The 19781-nt window shown below is 42.0% G+C and overlaps 1 protein-coding gene across 1 annotated transcript; it reads left to right on the forward strand.

Annotated features, from left to right (window-relative positions):
• The first annotated feature begins 17115 nt into the window (after window positions 1–17115).
• Window positions 17116–19420, forward strand: LOC140076139 (putative nuclease HARBI1). Its single transcript, XM_072122646.1, has 2 exons — window positions 17116–17818; window positions 19050–19420. Exons 1-2 carry the CDS (start codon window positions 17116–17118, stop codon window positions 19418–19420), a joined length of 1074 nt encoding a protein of 357 aa, XP_071978747.1.
• The last annotated feature ends 361 nt before the right edge of the window (window positions 19421–19781 follow it).

The raw sequence follows: 19781 nt of genomic DNA on the forward strand, positions 1-19781 counted from the left end.
TTTACTTACCCAGTCCGTTCGCGATCCAGCGGCGCGTTCTCTGCGCTGGCATCTGAACGCGCTGGAGTTCACCGGGCCGGACCAAGTGAAGGTAAGCGCGTCCCAAGCGACACATTTCTTTTTTTAAAGATTTCCGTTGCGTGCATGCCGGCGCGGATGCGCCACAATCCGATCGCGTGTGCCAAAATCCCAGGGCAATTCAGGGGAAATCGGCGCAAATCGGAAATATTCGGGTAACACGTCGGGAAAACGCGAATCGGGCCCTTAGTAAATGACCCCCAGTGTGTTTTAGAAGATGCGCTCTCTAGGAGAGCTGGATTCCAAGAGCTGTCTCTAGTAAGAGACCTAGGTTCCAAGAGGCCTTGCCCCTTCCTGTCCAGGGGTTTTGTTATTCAGCCGCCTCAGACCAATAGAGGCATTGAAAAATATATCCAAATTGTGAAAAGTAAATTTAGTACATTGAAGCACAATACCATCCAGACGTTAGCTCGATCGAATATGACCGCTGAAGAGATAGCTGCCCTGGGCAGGCTGGCTGATGCCCATCACCTTATGATCAAACTGGCCGATAAGCCATCGTGGTGATGGACAGTGCCCAGTATGTCCAAGAAGCCATGCGCCAGTTGAAGGATTCAGATATATATATATGAAGTGTACCTATGACCCCAAATTTGATATTTCCAAAACAATGAAAATTTTGGTTGACCATGCTTTTGCCATAGACTTAATAGATAGGAAATTACATTCATTCCTTCTGACACAACACCCGGTCACACCCGTCTATACTTGCTCCCCAAAATTCATAAGGACCTTAAAAATCCCCCAGGTAGACCAATAGTGGCAGGGATGGGGTCTATCCTCTCTCCACTATTTAGGTTCCTGGACAAGATACTTAGGAAAGCGGCCATCTCCACTCGTTCATATGTCAGGGACACCACAGATTTCATTAACAAATTGGATACACTTGAGGTTGGTGACAATGATATTTTGGTATCCTTTGGCGTTGTTAGCCTATATACCAGTATTGACCATGAGAATGGAGTGAGAGCAGTGGCTGAAACTATACGTGACTGGGAGTTGGATGAAAACAGCAAAGAGTTTATCATTTCCCTTTTAGAAATGGTCCTACAGTATAACTACTTTCTTTTCCAGACAGACTTCTATATACAGAAACGTGGCGTTGCCATGGGGTCAAATGTCGCACCTACATAAGCGAATATTTTTATGGCCTGGTTTGAAGAGAGGTTTGTGTACCCATCCAGCCATTTCCACAATGTGGGAGGCTGGATGAGGTACATTGACGATATATTTTTCCTCTGGAAAAGGAGTAAGGGTAATTTATTGTCATTTGCTCAGGAGATTAATTTTCACATTCCAGAGTTGCAGTTCAGGTTGGTAAAATCTAAGGAACATTTACAATTTCTGGACACTGTGGTTAGGATTCACGGTAACCACTTATCAACTTATTTATACACAAAGACAATGGACAAAAACAGCTTGCTATTATTTAATAGTAATCACCCCTCCAATATGCTTGAATCCCTTCCGTACAGTCAGCTCCTTAGAGTGAGGAGGATTGTCGCTGATGAGGATAGGGTTGATCCACAGCTTGATGTGATGTGCGCAAAATTTGAAAAAAGAGGTTACCCCCGACCACTTCTGAGCCGCACAAGAAATAGGGTCAGAGGTTGTGAAAGGGATACACTCTTACGACCAAGAAGTAAAAAAGAAACAGGAACTAATAGAATTCCATTTGTGTCCACCTTCTGTTCTGTAAGCAATAAAGTGGCGAATATTTTGAGGGACAATTGGTCGATTGTTAATGACTTACTACCAAACATAACGAAGTTTCAGAATCCTCCGATTATGGCATATAGAAGACCAAACAATCTTGGGGACCGTTTAGTTCATGCAGATATATGTGCGGGGTTGGATCAAAGGAAAAATGAGAGAACTGGTAGTTTTCCATGCCTTAAAGGGGTATTCCAGGAATAAGCATAATTCATATACAAATGGGCACTCAAAATAGAAGCTTATGTGTAATTAGTTGTTATTTAAAATTTTGCTCCGCTTAGCAGAAAATGCTGGTGACATAGACTGTAATAAAGAATTAAAATGCTACTGGCCCTTTAAACAGTCTGTTAATTTCCTCCCCGCGGTCCGTTGCAGAGCATACACAGGACACAAGATGGCCGCTGGTCACATGTTCACATCACATGTCCTGCACCTGCCTGGGCAGGTCATGTGATCACCACTATGTTTGGTTGGTTGAAGTGCATCCAGTATGGCCAGTGTTGTGGTGATGGCAGTTACACATCATTACTATGGTAACAGAGCAGTACAGTCTGTTACATCATCACTGGAAGCAGAGCATAAGAGGTAGGAGGAGTTACTGAGAACTAAAGGATCATGGAACTTGTAGTTTCTAGTAGCGGCCATCTTAGTGATAACTCCACCTACTTTAGAGAGGCCATAAATTTTATAAATAATAAAATAAAACTATTTAAGCTCCGTTTTGTGACTAATGACCTTGAGTATTGTTATATTCATTTATTTATATCATCATGGGTTTTTGTGTCAGACGTTCATATTCCCGGAATACCGCTTTAATTGCTGTAATTGTAATAATATGCTCAAAGGTGATACATTTTGTCACCCTCGGACAGGTAGGAGATACCATATCAAACAGCATTACACATGTACCTCTAAATTCGTTGTTTATTTGATCCAATGTCCGTGTGGTCTCTTATACGTGGGCGAGACTACACAAGAGTGTCGCCTGCATATAAATCAACACAAATCGACAATCAGAACTGGTAAGATAGATCTGCCCCTTCCAGACCATTTCCTCAAGAATCACCACCATGTCTCGCAACTCCAATTTCGCATTATAGATGGAGTACAAAAGCATCGGAGGGGAGGAGACAGAGAAAGATCATTAAGACGACTTGAGCCGAGGTGGATGTATGAAATGGACTCACTTGAGCCGAATGGGTTAAACAGGGAATTTAAGATGGGAGGTGTTATCTAGGTTCTCTTTTAGGATACATGCATTTTGTCCGCAATAATATGATTTATGACCGATTTAAATTTTTGTACCCAGTGATTTTTGGTCAATGTGCTTTTGTTTTTAGACTATATGAATATACACTGTACTCACGTGTTAAATCACCCTTATATGTTTTATTTACAGATATATTTTATGAATTTATGACTTCACATATAGTTCTATACCGATCTATCCTCATGCGTGGATCCAGCCTTTCCTCTGGGACTACTACGTGATTTAGGTACTAGTATGGTATATCTATTTGGACCCCTTCTTCTTTTTGTTTGATTTTTCTATAGTATGGAGGTGTGTGTATGTCCACTCTATATTCTTTTCATTCAAGGGAGAGTCACTATATGGTGACCACCAGTATAATCTTGGTCTTGATGGATATTTACACATGGACTAATATGTGGACACAAGAACTAAATAATTTATGTATATACAATATGGACTAATGTGGTTAGTTCAGTATGGATATATTCCTACGGTGTCCTTTAGAAATTCATCGATATGTCCTTTGTGTACAGTCCAACTAGCTTGCCTAGAGTACCAAAATGCAAAGGGGTTGCACATTTTTTGATATGACTTGGCTAAAACTTGGCCCTGGTAGTCTATCTATGTCGTAAATCCGCTTCGGTACCTGTTGAAGCCAGAGATGTATAAATGGGATGGATGAGTGGACCTCCGAATTTACTATCCTATAACTTCTTTAACATCAAAAACTTTGTTATTTTTTGGGGATCCATTTGGAGACCATATAGTGTCCACACGTGGTACTCCCAGACATGGAACTTAACCGATGCATTACTGTGTATCTGACATCATATATTTTCTTTGAAATGCCGCTCTATTTTTTAGGTGCATGTTATTTATATACACAGGCGGTCCTCTACTTAAGAACACCCAACTTACAGACGACCCCTAGTTACAAACGGACCTCTGGAAGTTGGTAATTTACTGTAATTTAATCCCAGGCTACAATCATTAGCTATAACAGTTATTAAATATGTCTGTAGTTAAGATTTATTGTTAATTCTGGTTCTTATGACAACCCAACATTTTTAAAATCCAATTGTCACAAAGACCGAAAAAAATTTGGTTGGGGTTACAATTATAAAATATACAGTTTCGACTTACATACAAATGCAACTTAAGAACAAACCTACAGACCCTATCTTGTATGTAACCCTGGGACTGCCTGTACATATATTTGTGATCTTCTTCCAACACACTTTGTAATGTACTTACCAGATATGCTTGTCAACGATGGCACTGTAGTTCTTGTCCTCTTGGACCCTCAAGGGATCACATGATAGGAGTTTGGGTCACGTGATCAGAACAGTGATCACGTGATCGGAATAGAAGACACTGACAAGGAGTCCGGAAGCAACACACAAAGGGTTGCTTTGTCCTGACTACCACAACAGCCACGCATGCGCAGTATGAATAGGTGGCTCACGCTGAGGATTCTGAGATCGGGACACTAATGGGATACACGTGTAGAGCTGTGCTTCGGCTTTATATTTATTTATTATTCACTGTACAGCACAATAGATTGTACCTTTGATTGATACGATTTTTATGTATATTTAATAGTATAAATTTATATGATAATATCGTATTTATAATCTTTGTTCACGTCACTAGAAAAAATGATGTCATTATTAGTCTCTCTATATATATGTTTGTCCTGGTCATGTTTTTTATGCTTGAAAAAGATTCGCATTAGAATCGAAACGTTGCTCTTTTATGCTTGGATGATGTACCAATAAAGACTTCTTCGCATTTTTAACCCTCGGTGCTGTGGCTTCATCCTTCCAATATGCCATATATGAAGTTTTGAACGCCAGAACTTCTAGCTGCGAGAACCAACCCCTAGGAGGAATTGCTGTGGATTGCTGCCCCTTTTCTCTACTTTCTGGGTAATGGATGGGGCGCCCTTGGTGTTTGCACCATATTCAGGGAACAGACAGAGGCAACGTTGTGCAAAACAAGTCATGGTTCTTTATTCAAACAACTGCAGGCAACAAGCCAAACGATCTGGTTACAGATGTCGGACTGTTGGACATTCTGGATTACTGGAGTGGTCATGGAGAGTGATCCTCAGGAGTAGATTTACCAGCTTTGTCCTGGGTGTTCTTTATGTGACACTGAAGGTGAGCATCACACTATGGGGGTCATTTACTAAGGGCCCGATTCGCGTTTTCCCGACGTGTTACCCGAATATTTCCGATTTGCGCCGATGTTCCCTGAATAGCCCCGGGATTCTGGCGCACGGGTCTAAATTGTGTCGCACGGGCGCCGAGTTCCGTGCGCCAAAACAAGGGGGCGTGGTTTTCGAAATACCCGAATGATTCGGACAAGCCCCCGAATTTAAAAAACCGAATTGTGTCGCAAGACGTGCACTCATATACACCGGGCTGAAGGAGGTGAATGTCAGGGCAATTTTCTTTTGCTTAGGATCCTACTTGGAGAATGTTGCTTTTGAAAAACAAGAAGCCCCAGTTAAAGGGATAGGTGTGCAGGTATGCTCTCTCCTCAAGCCCCACTTAAAGGGATAGGTCTGCAGGTATGCTCTCTCCTCAAGCCCCACTTAAAGGGATAGGTCTGCAGGTATGCTCTCTCCTCAAGTCCCACTTAAAGGGATAGGTCTGCAGGTATGCTCTCTCCTCAAGCCCCACTTAAAGGGATAGGTCTGCAGCTATGTTCCCTCCTCAAGTCCCACTTAAAGGGATAGGTCTGCAGGTATGCTCTCTCCTCAAGTCCCACTTAAAGGGATAGGTCTGCAGGTATGCTCTCTCCTCAAGCCCCACTTAAAGGGATAGGTGTGCAGGTATGCTCTCTCCTCAAGCACCACTTAAAGGGATAGGTCTGCAGGTATGCTCTCTCCTCAAGCCCCACTTAAAGGGATAGGTCTGCAGGTATGCTCTCTCCTCAAGCCCCACTTAAAGGGATAGGTCTGCAGCTATGTTCCCTCCTCAAGTCCCACTTAAAGGGATAGGTCTGCAGGTATGCTCTCTCCTCAAGCCCCACTTAAAGGGATAGGTGTGCAGGTATGCTCTCTCCTCAAGCCCCACTTAAAGGGATAGGTGTGCAGGTATGCTCTCTCCTCAAGCACCACTTAAAGGGATAGGTCTGCAGGTATGCTCTCTCCTCAAGCCCCACTTAAAGGGATAGGTGTGCAGGTATGCTCTCTCCTCAAGTCCCACTTAAAGGGATAGGTGTGCAGGTATGCTCTCTCCTCAAGCCCCACTTAAAGGGATAGGTGTGCAGGTATGCTCTCTCCTCAAGCCCCACTTAAAGGGATAGGTGTGCAGGTATGCTCTCTCCTCAAGCCCCACTTAAAGGGATAGGTGTGCAGGTATGCTCTCTCCTCAAGCCCCACTTAAAGGGATAGGTCTGCAGGTATGCTCTCTCCTCAAGTCCCACTTAAAGGGATAGGTCTGCAGCTAGGTTCCCTCCTCAAGCCTCCCTTAAAGGGATGGGTCTGCAGCTAGGTTCCATCCACAAGCTCCACTTAAAGGGATAGGTCTGCAGGTATGCTCTCTCCTCAAGCCCCACTTAAAGGGATAGGTGTGCAGGTATGCTCTCTCCTCAAGCCCCACTTAAAGGGATAGGTGTGCAGGTATGCTCTCTCCTCAAGCCCCACTTAAAGGGATAGGTGTGCAGGTATGCTCTCTCCTCAAGCCCCACTTAAAGGGATAGGTCTGCAGGTATGCTCTCTCCTCAAGTCCCACTTAAAGGGATAGGTCTGCAGGTATGCTCTCTCCTCAAGCCCCACTTAAAGGGATAGGTCTGCAGGTATGCTCTCTCCTCAAGTCCCACTTAAAGGGATAGGTCTGCAGCTAGGTTCCCTCCTCAAGCCTCCCTTAAAGGGATGGGTCTGCAGCTAGGTTCCATCCACAAGCTCCACTTAAAGGGATAGGTCTGCAGGTATGCTCTCTCCTCCTGGCCCATTTAAAGGGGTATGGTGTGATGTATGTGTATTCCACCCTGCTCCTATCTCATGATGAGTGATACAAGTGATTGACAAAAGTGAATAAGGATGCAAAACAATGCTTTGGATTAACATAGGCATCCCTTGCCTCCGATGAGCACATAAGAATTAATAATCAGTCCTTATCAGAATGTTCCCTGTCCCCAATGGGGCTCCCAATCTAAAAAACCTTCAAGTATGTGTTTGAGCGTGGGATGAAACCGGAGGACCTGGAGGAAACCAACACAAACATGGAGAGAAATGCAAACTCTGTGCAGACGTTGACCTGGATGTCACTCGAATCGAGGTCCACAAGGCTGCAAGGCTGTAATGCTAACTAATGAGCCAACATGCCACCCAGCATACATTGCTCTTGTGGAGGCTACATAGTGGAAAGATGTATATTTATTTGTAAAGCTTTACGGAATTTACTGATGCAATATAATTAAAAATTATTTGTTAACTTTTGCAAACGTTTAGTCCTTGATTTAAAGTTTTAGCATCAGATGGAGGCAAAAGGCCAGCCGCCGTCTGCAACTATTTGCCAATGTATACACAAAAGTAACACGTCAGCCGCTTTAGTGACATATAACGCTGAGCCTAGACCAAGAATATGGTGTGAACCAAGCAAAATACACCAAGCTGCCCACATCATGTAAGTTATCTTTAGCCAAAGTGTCTGTGTGACCCTGCACTCCCCCCCCCCAGTGTTTATGTCACCATACCCCCCCACCAGTGTTTATGTCACCATACCCCCCCCCCACCAGTGTTTATGTCACCATACCCCCCCCACCAGTGTTTATGTCACCCCCCCCCCAGTGTTTATGTCACCATAAACCCCCAACAGTGTTTATGTCAACAAACACCCCCCCCCCCCCCACCAGTGTGTTGCTGCCCCTGTTTTATTCTGGAAGTTAACGTAATAAACAGTCATTTTTATGCAAAAATTAATAATTTATTCAAACACTGTTTTAAAATCACATTACATTTGTTTATATTCAGACATCAAAGAAAAATACTGATACCTTAATAAATACATCTCATGCTATTGATTTACAGCAACTTTACAAACACCGTTGCCTGTTTTGGGGGATAATCATGGTAAAAAGACAACTTTACAAACACCGTTGCCTGTTTTGGGGGATAATCATGGTAAAAAGACAACTTTACAAACACCGTTGCCTGTTTTGGGGGATAATCATGGTAAAAAGACAACTTTACAAACACCGTTGCCTGTTTTGGGGGATAATCATGGTAAAAAGACAACTTTACAAACACCGTTGCCTGTTTTGGGGGATAATCATGGTAAAAAGACAACTTTACAAACACCGTTGCCTGTTTTGGGGGATAATCATGGTAAAAAGACAACTTTACAAACACCGTTGCCTGTTTTGGGGGATAATCATGGTAAAAAGACAACTTTACAAACACCGTTGCCTGTTTTGGGGGATAATCATGGTAAAAAGACAACTTTACAAACACCGTTGCCTGTTTTGATGGATAATCATGATAAAAAGACAACTTTACAAACACCGTTGCCTGTTTTGGGGGATAATCATGGTAAAAAGACAACTTTACAAACACCGTTGCCTGTTTTGGGGGATAATCATGGTAAAAAGACAACTTTACAAACACCGTTGCCTGTTTTGGGGGATAATCATGGTAAAAAGACAACTTTACAAACACCGTTGCCTGTTTTGGGGGATAATCATGATAAAAAGACAACTTTACAAACACCGTTGCCTGTTTTGGGGGATAATCATGGTAAAAAGACAACTTTACAAACACCGTTGCCTGTTTTGGGGGATAATCATGGTAAAAAGACAACTTTACAAACACTGTTGCCTGTTTTGGGGGATAATCATGGTAAAAAGACAACTTTACAAACACCGTTGCCTGTTTTGGGGGATAATCATGGTAAAAAGACAACTTTACAAACAACGTTGCCTGTTTTGATGGATAATCATGATAAAAAGACAACTTTACAAACACCGTTGCCTGTTTTGATGGATAATCATGGTAAAAAGACAACTTTACAAACACCGTTGCCTGTTTTGGGGGATAATCATGGTAAAAAGACAACTTTACAAACACCGTTGCCTGTTTTGGGGGATAATCATGATAAAAAGACAACTTTACAAACACCGTTGCCTGTTTTGGGGGATAATCATGGTAAAAAGACAACTTTACAAACACCGTTGCCTGTTTTGGGGGATAATCATGGTAAAAAGACAACTTTACAAACACCGTTGCCTGTTTTGGGGGATAATCATGGTAAAAAGACAACTTTACAAACACCGTTGCCTGTTTTGGGGGATAATCATGGTAAAAAGACAACTTTACAAACAACGTTGCCTGTTTTGATGGATAATCATGATAAAAAGACAACTTTACAAACACCGTTGCCTGTTTTGATGGATAATCATGGTAAAAAGACAACTTTACAAACACCGTTGCCTGTTTTGGGGGATAATCATGGTAAAAAGACAACTTTACAAACACCGTTGCCTGTTTTGATGGATAATCATGATAAAAAGACAACTTTACAAACACCGTTGCCTGTTTTGGGGGATAATCATGGTAAAAAGACAACTTTACAAACAACGTTGCCTGTTTTGATGGATAATCATGATAAAAAGACAACTTTACAAACACCGTTGCCTGTTTTGATGGATAATCATGGTAAAAAGACAACTTTACAAACACCGTTGCCTGTTTTGGGGGATAATCATGGTAAAAAGACAACTTTACAAACACCGTTGCCTGTTTTGATGGATAATCATGATAAAAAGACAACTTTACAAACACCGTTGCCTGTTTTGGGGGATAATCATGGTAAAAAGACAACTTTACAAACACCGTTGCCTGTTTTGATGGATAATCATGGTAAAAAGACAACTTTACAAACACCGTTGCCTGTTTTGGGGGATAATCATGGTAAAAAGACAACTTTACAAACACCGTTGCCTGTTTTGATGGATAATCATGATAAAAAGACAACTTTACAAACACCGTTGCCTGTTTTGGGGGATAATCATGGTAAAAAGACAACTTTACAAACACCGTTGCCTGTTTTGATGGATAATCATGATAAAAAGACAACTTTACAAACACCGTTGCCTGTTTTGGGGGATAATCATGGTAAAAAGACAACTTTACAAACACCGTTGCCTGTTTTGGGGGATAATCATGGTAAAAAGACAACTTTACAAACACCGTTGCCTGTTTTGATGGATAATCATGATAAAAAGACAACTTTACAAACACCGTTGCCTGTTTTGGGGGATAATCATGGTAAAAAGACAACTTTACAAACACCGTTGCCTGTTTTGGGGGATAATCATGGTAAAAAGACAACTTTTCAAACACCGTTGCCTTTTTTGGGGGATAATCATGGTAAAAAGACAACTTTACAAACACCGTTGCCTGTTTTGGGGGATAATCATGATAAAAAGACAACTTTACAAACACCGTTGCCTGTTTTGATGGATAATCATGATAAAAAGACAACTTTACAAACACCGTTGCCTGTTTTGGGGGATAATCATGATAAAAAGACAACTTTACAAACACCGTTGCCTGTTTTGATGGATAATCATGATAAAAAGACAACTTTACAAACACCGTTGCCTGTTTTGGGGGATAATCATGGTAAAAAGACAACTTTACAAACACCGTTGCCTGTTTTGGGGGATAATCATGGTAAAAAGACAACTTTTCAAACACCGTTGCCTTTTTTGGGGGATAATCATGGTAAAATGGTTTTTTTTTTTTTTTTTTTTCCAATAATATTTTTTTTTGTTTTTTTTCCAAACTTTTTGAATTTTTTTTTTAAATTTTTACATTTTTTTCAATTTTTTTTTTAAATTTTTAAATGTTTTTTAAACAAAATCTTTTAAACAAAAAAACACATATGGTTACCCACAAAATTAAGAACGAGGAGGGTGGAACAACCTTTCGAAATGGGCCATCAGAATGTCCATCTTTCGGTTGAGCAGCTCCATTTCATGGAGGAGCTGCTCACCGATGGACATCTGAAGACCCTCGGCCACTGCTGTGGTGGCTACCTCTGGTGGCTGGACCTCTTCCTGTGGGTCTTCCACTGGTTCCAGCACCAGGGTAACCATCTCCTCCTCCGGAGCCACAGCAAGATCCTGTAAAAAAAAAAATATATATATAAATTAATACTAATTACAAATTAATTAGTATATATTACATTTTCAACATCTTAGATTCCTAAAAGGATGCCAGTCTTTACCTCTTGGCCAGGTGGCACAGGGCTTGGTGGAGGGGGAGAGTCGTCCCCAACATCCACCACAACAGCAGCAGCAACAGAAGCAGAAGAAGAGGCCCCTTCTACGGCCGGTGCCCTCTCCCGTCCGGCTAGAAAGAAAAAGAGAAATCATCAAAAAATGCACAGACATGTCATTACTTAGAGAACCAAGTTGTATCTTCTAACCTTTTGCAGAGCGGTTCCGGCTTCGGACACGCTCCAAAAAGCGCTCCTCACGGACCTTTATGTCCGAGAACCGCTTCTGCAACTGCCGGACGGAATGGTAGCGGCCGTATTTCTCGAGCAGATGGGCTTGGACCTGCTCCATGATTTTGGTCTTTGCTTTATAGCTACCAGTCTCACGGAGCAGGTCGTAGCCCCGCTCGTCGCAGATGGTTATCAAAGCGACGAGCTCTGCTCGATCAAAAGGGGCGCTCTTCTTCTGCTTTCTCTTGCCGCTGCTGGTGCCTGCCTGGCTTTCATCTGTAAAATACAAGAACGCAAGATATTTGATATTTTTAACAATATGAAATTCAAAACTTATTTATGATAGATTTGTTTCAAAGATTTGCATTGGGTTTACCCTGATCTTGTGTGATCTCGGAATTTGTGTTGCCTATCACATGTCTGGTGTCTTCGACCTTCTTCTCATGGTGTGTTTTCATAGTCTTTGCATTGTGTATTAACCCCTTAAGGACGCAGCCATTTTACAGCTTAAGGCTACATTCACACGACTGTATGGGGGACGTATATACGGCCGATATACGTCCCCCATAGACGGCAATGGGCGCATGGCGCACTACGGGAGCGGTACGGTGCAGCACACGTGCCGCACCGAACCGCTTCGTACCCCAGAAAAAGATAGGACCTGTCCTATCTTTCTCCGTAGTACGGCGCCGTGCGCCATTACTTCCTATGTAGAGGGGCGGGGGGGAGCTACGCTCACCTCCTCCTCCTCCTCTCCCCGTACACGGCCGTTGCCCGCTACGGTACGGGCGGGCAACAGCAGTGTGAATCTAGCCTAAGGCTCAGCCCAATTTTTGGGATTGTGATATGGTTTGATTTATATAGTTATAACTTTTGAACACTTTTACTAATCTAAATGATTCCACACATCTTGTACTTCATTTTACTGGTAAATGCTGATATTTTTTGCTTTGATTCCCCAAAAAAATGTCACAAACTTGAGTTTTGGGATAAATGTGACCTTGACAAAATTTTGAATCATTGCATTTTCATGCAGATGATTTTCAACCTAAATAAGTTGCAGAATAACATTTCCAATCGTCTTATTTACATTGGCATAAATTAAAAAAATGTCTCGATAATTAATTTTGATGTTGCGCAGCTTACAAATATATATATTTTATGATAAATTGGCAATTTGGAGGATAAATAGTGTTTTCACTGAATTGTAATATTTTTAGCATCTAAACCACATAAATAACAAACCCATTTTCAAATCTGCACCCCTCATGATATCAGAAGCAGCATTTACGTAGATTGTTAACTCCTTGAGATCTTCCTAGTAATTGAATCCAAATGGGTGTGAAATTTAGAATGGTCAATTTTTGTTGCTTATATGTTCATTTAGGCCTAAAATTTACACATTTCAAAAAGATAAAAAGCAAAAAGCCACCATAAAATGTGTTCAACAATTTCTCCTGAGTGCAGCGACCCCCCACATGTGGACATTACTTGTGTTATGGGCGCACAGCGAGGCGCAGAAGGGAAGGAGCGCCCTGCAGCTGCCTGGATTTTAGTTTTCTCGTTGCCCCCTTTTGAAGGCTATAAATTTTTCGCTTTTACGTTATTTGGGCCATGTGACGGCATTTTTTTGGCGAGATGAGATGCTTTTTCCAGTGTCACCATTTTGGGGTTGGTATCACCTATTGTAGCAAATTTTGAACTTGTTTTGAGGTCATGAGTAGAAAAGAATCAATTCTGTACTGGATTAGTTAAATAAAAAATTTTGGTGTTCACCGTATAGCCTAATAATCATGTTATCTTTATTCTATGGGTCGATACGATTACGGGGATACCAGACATGAATATTTTTTCTTAAGTTTTAATAAATTTGGAAAAAAAAATGCTAATGTGTTGTAAAATCTCTCATTTTTGCATCGCCGTCTTCCAAGTGGCATAACATTGTTACGTTTTTGGCTACAGAGCTGGTTGTTGGCTTGTTTTTTGCGGGACATGTTGTACTTTGCAACAGTATCATTGTGGAGTACATATGTTTTGTTGTTCACTTTTTATTGCATTTTTAGTGGGATATAATAGGTAAAATCAGAATTTTTGGCGGGTTTGTAATTTTTTGATTTATGGCGTTCATCATATGGGTCCAATAGTTATTTTGTTTTATTCTATGGATTGTGACGGACTGTTTTGACTTTTTTGAGCGTAATTTGTATCTTTATTTTTTTTTGGGCTTATGGCCATTTTTATTGATTTGTTAAATTATTTTTTCACGAAAAACATTTTCTTTACCTTTTTTTTTTTCTTGACCCACCACGGGACATCAACAAGCAATCATCTGATTGCTTCTTCATGATAATACTCTGCAATACTCATGTATTGCAGGGTATTAGCAGTGTCAGCCTATGCAGATGCATAGGCTGACACTTTGCCTTTAAGATGACGTCACAGACGCCATCTTAAAGGCCCTGCCTTCAGGCTTCTCTGGGGCCCCTATCGGACCCCAGAGGTGCCATAGCAGCGATTGGCGCCCCCAAAAACATCGCTGGGGCACCGATCGTGGGGTAAAGAACCCCGGAAGGCATGTGAAATGGTGCGGTCGCGTCATTTAACGGAATAAACACCCACGATCGGAGCCCACTCCGACCGCGGGTGTTAGCCGTGGATGTCAGCGGTAGATTAACGCTGACATCCCGCAACCCCCGATGGCGGTTTGGCTCCTGTGCAGAGCAGAACCGGCATCATCTCAGTGCAGTACAGCTACCGTGCATAGCGCTAAGGGCTTCAACTAAATGCATGTGTATTGGCCAAAAACGGAATCACACGGTGACAGCGCTAGTCCTGCGTTTAAAAGTGCATGGTTTTGGGCCTCACTAAAAAAAAACATTAGTGTGTCCAGTGTAACGCATGTGATTGCTTAACCCCTTAACGCTCTGCGCCGTAGCTCTACGGCGCAGAGGTATAAGGGATGTATGAAGAGGGCTCACGGGCTGAGTCCTCTTCATACAGAGGTGGGGGTTTTTGCATTTTGCACAAAACCCCCACCGCTAATAACCGCGGTCGGTGCCTGCACCGATCGCGGCTATTAACCCCCTAAACGCCGCCGGCAAAGTCGCCGGCGGCGTTTAAAAGACGGCGGCGCGCGGGCGCCGCCATCTTTTTTTCGATCGCCACGCCCCCGAACGTCATCGGGGGGCGGCGATCGGTTGCCATGGTAGCCTCGTGTCTTCTTTTGACACGAGGCTATCTGGCAGCTGCATATTCGTTACAATGAGCCAGTGGCTCATTGTAATGAATGTGCTGCAAAAATGCCATATATTGCAATACTGTAGTATTGCAGTATATGGTAGCAGCGATCTGACTATCTAGGGTTAATGTACCCTAGGTGGTCTAAAAGATAGTGAAAAAAAAAAGAAAAAAAAAAGTTTAAAAAATAAAAAAAATCAATAAAATATTAAAAGTTCAAATCACCCCCCTTTCCCTAGAACGGATATAAAACATAACAAACAGTAAAAATCACAAACATATTAGGTATCGCCGCGTCCCAAAATGCCCGATCTATCAAAATATAAAAACGGTTACGGCCGGCGGTGACCTCCGAGGCGGGAAATGGCGCCCAAATGTCCGAAATGCGACTTTTACACCTTTTTACATAACATAAAAAATGAAATAAAAAATGATCAAAATGTCGCACAGACCTCAAAATGGTAGCAATGAAAACGTCGCCTCATTTCGCAAAAAATGACCCCTCACACATCTCCGTGCGCCAAAGTATGAAAAAGTTATTAGCGTCAGAAGATGGCAAAAAAATTTTTTTCTTTTTTGTACACATTCGTTTAATTTTTGAAAATGTATTAAAACACAATAAAACCTGTATAAATTTGGTATCACCGCGATCGCACCGAACCAAAGAATAAAGTAGGCATGTTATTTGGAGGGAAGAGTGAAAGTCGTAAAAACTGAGCCCACAAGAACGTGACGCACGTGCGGTTTTTTTTCAATTTTTCCACATTTGGAATTTTTTTTCAGCTTCGCAGTACACGGCATGTTAAAATAAATAACATTGCGGGAAAGTAAAATTCGTTACGCACAAAATAAGCCCTCACACAGGTCTGTACACGGAAAAATGAAAAAGTTAGGGATTTTTGAAGTTGGAGAGCGAGAAATGAGGCGAAAAACCCTCCGTCCTTAAGGGGTTAACCAGGAGATGCCTTTCAATGCATTTGCAAATGTGTCCAGCCCAGGGTGCGCCCCCATTGCGCTAGCACTGCACTTCAAAGCGTAGCTAGTGACGCATGCGCCCATGACCATATACTTTGATGTAAATGTTTATATTTTGGTGATGACACATATCAACCTTTTTTGCTGTAAAAATCATTTTGACATTTTCTTTTAGGTAATACTGTGATTTTGAATTTAAAACTCCATAATTGAAAACTCTGTGTGAACATTGCATTTCTAGGTTTCTTTTGGAGTTATCTAAAATGTATTGAGCGCTTTACCTGAGGATGTGGCCATCTTGCTTTTCGAAAGGTTGTTCCCTCCTCGTTCACGACAATATAGATCTACGTGAAGGGATTAGAAGTTATGATGTTAAGCTCATGTAATTCTGACGATGCGATCACCCTGCAACATGTGCTGTGCCATTAGCTTGTGTTTCTTCACTGTCCTTTACATTGCCCTGTATATCCACCCTTCTTATCTCTCTTTTGGGGCTTTTTCCCCTTTTTTTGCCTTGTTTTGGGTGTATTTTGTGTTGTTTTTGGGTACTTACAATTCTCAGTATTGTTCCCTGGCTGCTGTGCACGGTATCTGCTGTAGTTGCAGGTGTGGCTTCTATTTATGACGCTGCTGCTGGCGTCAGATTTTCTATATTTCGCGCCAAAATCCGCCGTGCATGCGCCACTAAACCAAGGATTGAAGCTGGAAAATGGCAGAAGCGCGCGACACAATCTAACCAGCCGTGCGCCACAATTTAAATAGCGTGCGTCACAAACGGGGGCGCGCATATTTAAGCGCGCAAATACAAAATAGAATTGCGACACTATTCAAACCGCGACACAAAAGTGTCGCATGAGTAAACTGATTGCTATTATGCTTGTGGCAACAAGGTAAAGGTGTGTGCAACACAATTTAGGGAAAAAATATGAAATGGTTTCCAAAAAAAAAACAAAATGGAGAGAGTTAGGAGTCGAGGGTTCTGAAGGAGATTGGAAAAGTTGACTGTTGATTGTGCACAATAAATCCATTGAAATTTAGCAAAAAGGTAAGTAAATGTTCACATATAAATTTCAAAAAAGGCTTGATTTGGGAAAAAATAACAATACAATTTGTAAAACAGGAGTGGAGATTGTTGGTAATAAGAAGACAAACACTCGTCAAAAAAGCATTTGCAAAGGTAAGTCACACTTTTAAATTCAAATATTAAAAAAATGTATACAAATTGTTAGAGAGGCCCCGGAAAAACTAAAAATGTGTTTAGTATTTACCACAAATTGGGATTAAACAAATTTTTAGTGTAAGTTTAAATTAGTCACAAAGTAACATACCTTATCTGACCAATCTGCCAATATGAGCAAAAAAAAAATAATATTCCATATTCTTAATTCTAGGACAATGGATATGCTTCCGATCCTCTACGTGGCCATTCAAAATGACAGGATCATGGCTAGACAGCGCAGACGGAGGCAGAGGAGGCGTCCTCGAGTGTTCCGTCCTCGTGTGTCCTTTGCAGATTTTACGGACGCGGAGGTGTATCAGCAGTTTCGGCTGGATAGAGCTTCAATCCTAAGCCTCTATGAGAAGCTTGAAGTAGCTATCGGGGCTAAAACAGGACGGTCACATGCAGTGCCTGGACTCACCAAGATGGTCTCGGCCATCTATTATATGGCTAACGCGTCCTTCCAGCACTGCATTGCTGAGCGTTTTGGTTTTTCGCAACCAACCTTCAGCCGTTTTTTCCACGAGGTAGTGGATGAGCTGTTTAAGCTCTGTACACAGTACATCGCCTTCCCCAAAACTGCTGATGCCATCCGGAGGACGCAAGCGGAGTTTGTGCAAGTAGCGGGGATGCCCAACGTGATCGGGCTAATCGACTGCACACATGTGGCGTTGGTGCCTCCTGCGGCCGATGAATATCGGTACCGCAATCGAAAAATGTTTCGATCTATTAATGTGCAGGTCACCGTGGACCACAATAACCTCATAACGAATGTGGTCGCAAAGTACCCTGGCTCGACACACGATTCCTTTATCTTTGAGCACTGTGGCCTCAATCGCCGGCTCCAGAGTGAATTGTACAGGGACGCCTTTCTGCTTGGTAAGTGAATGTGAATGCTCTTTCAATTACTAAACAATTAAAATGTGGTCATGCTCCATAAGGTCTGTCTTTAATTATGGTTTTCAGAAACTGAGAAGAGTATTGTTTACATTTTTGCCTTTTTAATTCAAAAGTTTACACAATGTAAACTAAAATGTTAACACAAACAAATGAATAAAAAAAAAAAAAGGCAAAATAATTTAAACAAAACACATTCTCAGCATATGAAATTAATTGGACGAAACCGGCGTTAAGAGAGAGAGAAAAAAAAGTGTGGGGTTAAGCCTAATTTACAAATACATACTGAGGGGTATCAGTTACAAACACCTACTTTGTCCATGGACATGTGACTGAACTTGTAAACCTCACAATCTAAAGGGGTTTTCCCACAAAATAAAGTTTAGCCCTATCCACTGGATAGGACCTAACTCCCTGATCAGTGCTGAGACCCCCACAGATTGCATAACCAATGGAGCCCTCGCCGCTCAGTCAGACTAATGGAGCAGATGGCTGAACATGACTGTTTTGCTCAAGTAATCTCTATGGAGGTGAGTGATCTTGCCGAGCACAGCGCTCACCAATCTCTGTCAGCTCCATAGAGATTAATGGAGCTGAATGGGCATGCACGGCCGTCTGCTCCATTAGTCATTTTTGCAGTCTGTGGGGGTCTCAGCACTGATCATGAAGTTAGGCACTATCTCATGGATACGGCTTAACTTTCGTTTGTTGGAAAACCCCTTTAACTACCATCATGTTTTGTTAAAAATATTGTGGAAAAAGAAGACATCCCCAAATGCAAATAACTTGCATTATTGGCACTGATAAACCAAGCAGATTCCAAGGAAAAAACGGATATTGTGAGGATAATCCAAAAATGTCAGTCTAAGCTCGGACTAAGGCTCCATTCACACTACTGTATGGGGGACATATGTACAGCTGCAAACTTACGGCCATACATATGTCCCCATAGATGGCAATGGCCGCACAGAGCAATATGGTGCAGCACACATGCAACACCGTACATGGGGGGGGGGGGTGGGGTGGGGGAAGCTAACACATGTCCTATGTTTCCCTGTGTTACGGGCAGCCCCCATGCATTGCTATGGAGAGCGGTCACCCCTCCTCCTCTCCATTACACGGAGCACACGGCCGCCCGGCAGGCAGATGTTTGTGTGAATGCTGCCTCATTTTTGAAATTAAGCTAATTAGCTTTACTTTGTCCTGTTTTTAGGTGATAATGGCTACAAATTATTGCCATGGTTGATGACACCATATTTGCGGCCAAGCACCCCTAAGGAGAGGAGCTTCAACCACGCACATCGAAGAACCAGAAGTGCCATTGAGAGGACCTTTGGAATTCTCAAGAGTCGGTTCCGCTGCCTGGATTTTTCAGGGGGGGCTATGCTCTACAAACCCCCCATTGTGTGCAAGGTCATTATAGCCTGTTGCATGTTACATAACATTGCAACAGCCAACAGGCTAGAAATTGACCTTGCAACAGATTTAACTGAGCATATAGAGCATCAGGGGGATGTGTCTGCTGAACCCACAAATAGAGCGGGACAACTAAGGCGCAGGCAAATCACTGAGATTTACTTTTAAAGTGATTTGCCAGTTCCCATTTTTTTTTTTTTTGGATACCTTAATGTCTGTATATTTCGAATTGCATTAAAGTAAATGCAATGTCAAAATGGATCCATGCTTTTCATTCTTTAGTAAAATAATTTCAGCTCAGAGGAAGACAAAGTAGATCAAAAATTTATTTGTCATTTTTGATCAAAATCAAGTTAACCAAAATAAATAAAGTTAATAAAAAAAAAACAACCAAAACAAAATTACGGTTTGGAAGAACGTGATGAACGACGGACAGGCCCCTTCCCCCTTTTTGCCTGCCGCCGCGTCACCACAGAACTCCCAGATGTGCCCGGTGGATTTGAAGCCGAGGATCTAAGTTCCTCCTTGA

This window comes from Engystomops pustulosus, chromosome 8 (assembly GCF_040894005.1).
Source record: "Engystomops pustulosus chromosome 8, aEngPut4.maternal, whole genome shotgun sequence".
Classification (NCBI taxonomy): Eukaryota; Metazoa; Chordata; class Amphibia; order Anura; family Leptodactylidae; genus Engystomops; species Engystomops pustulosus.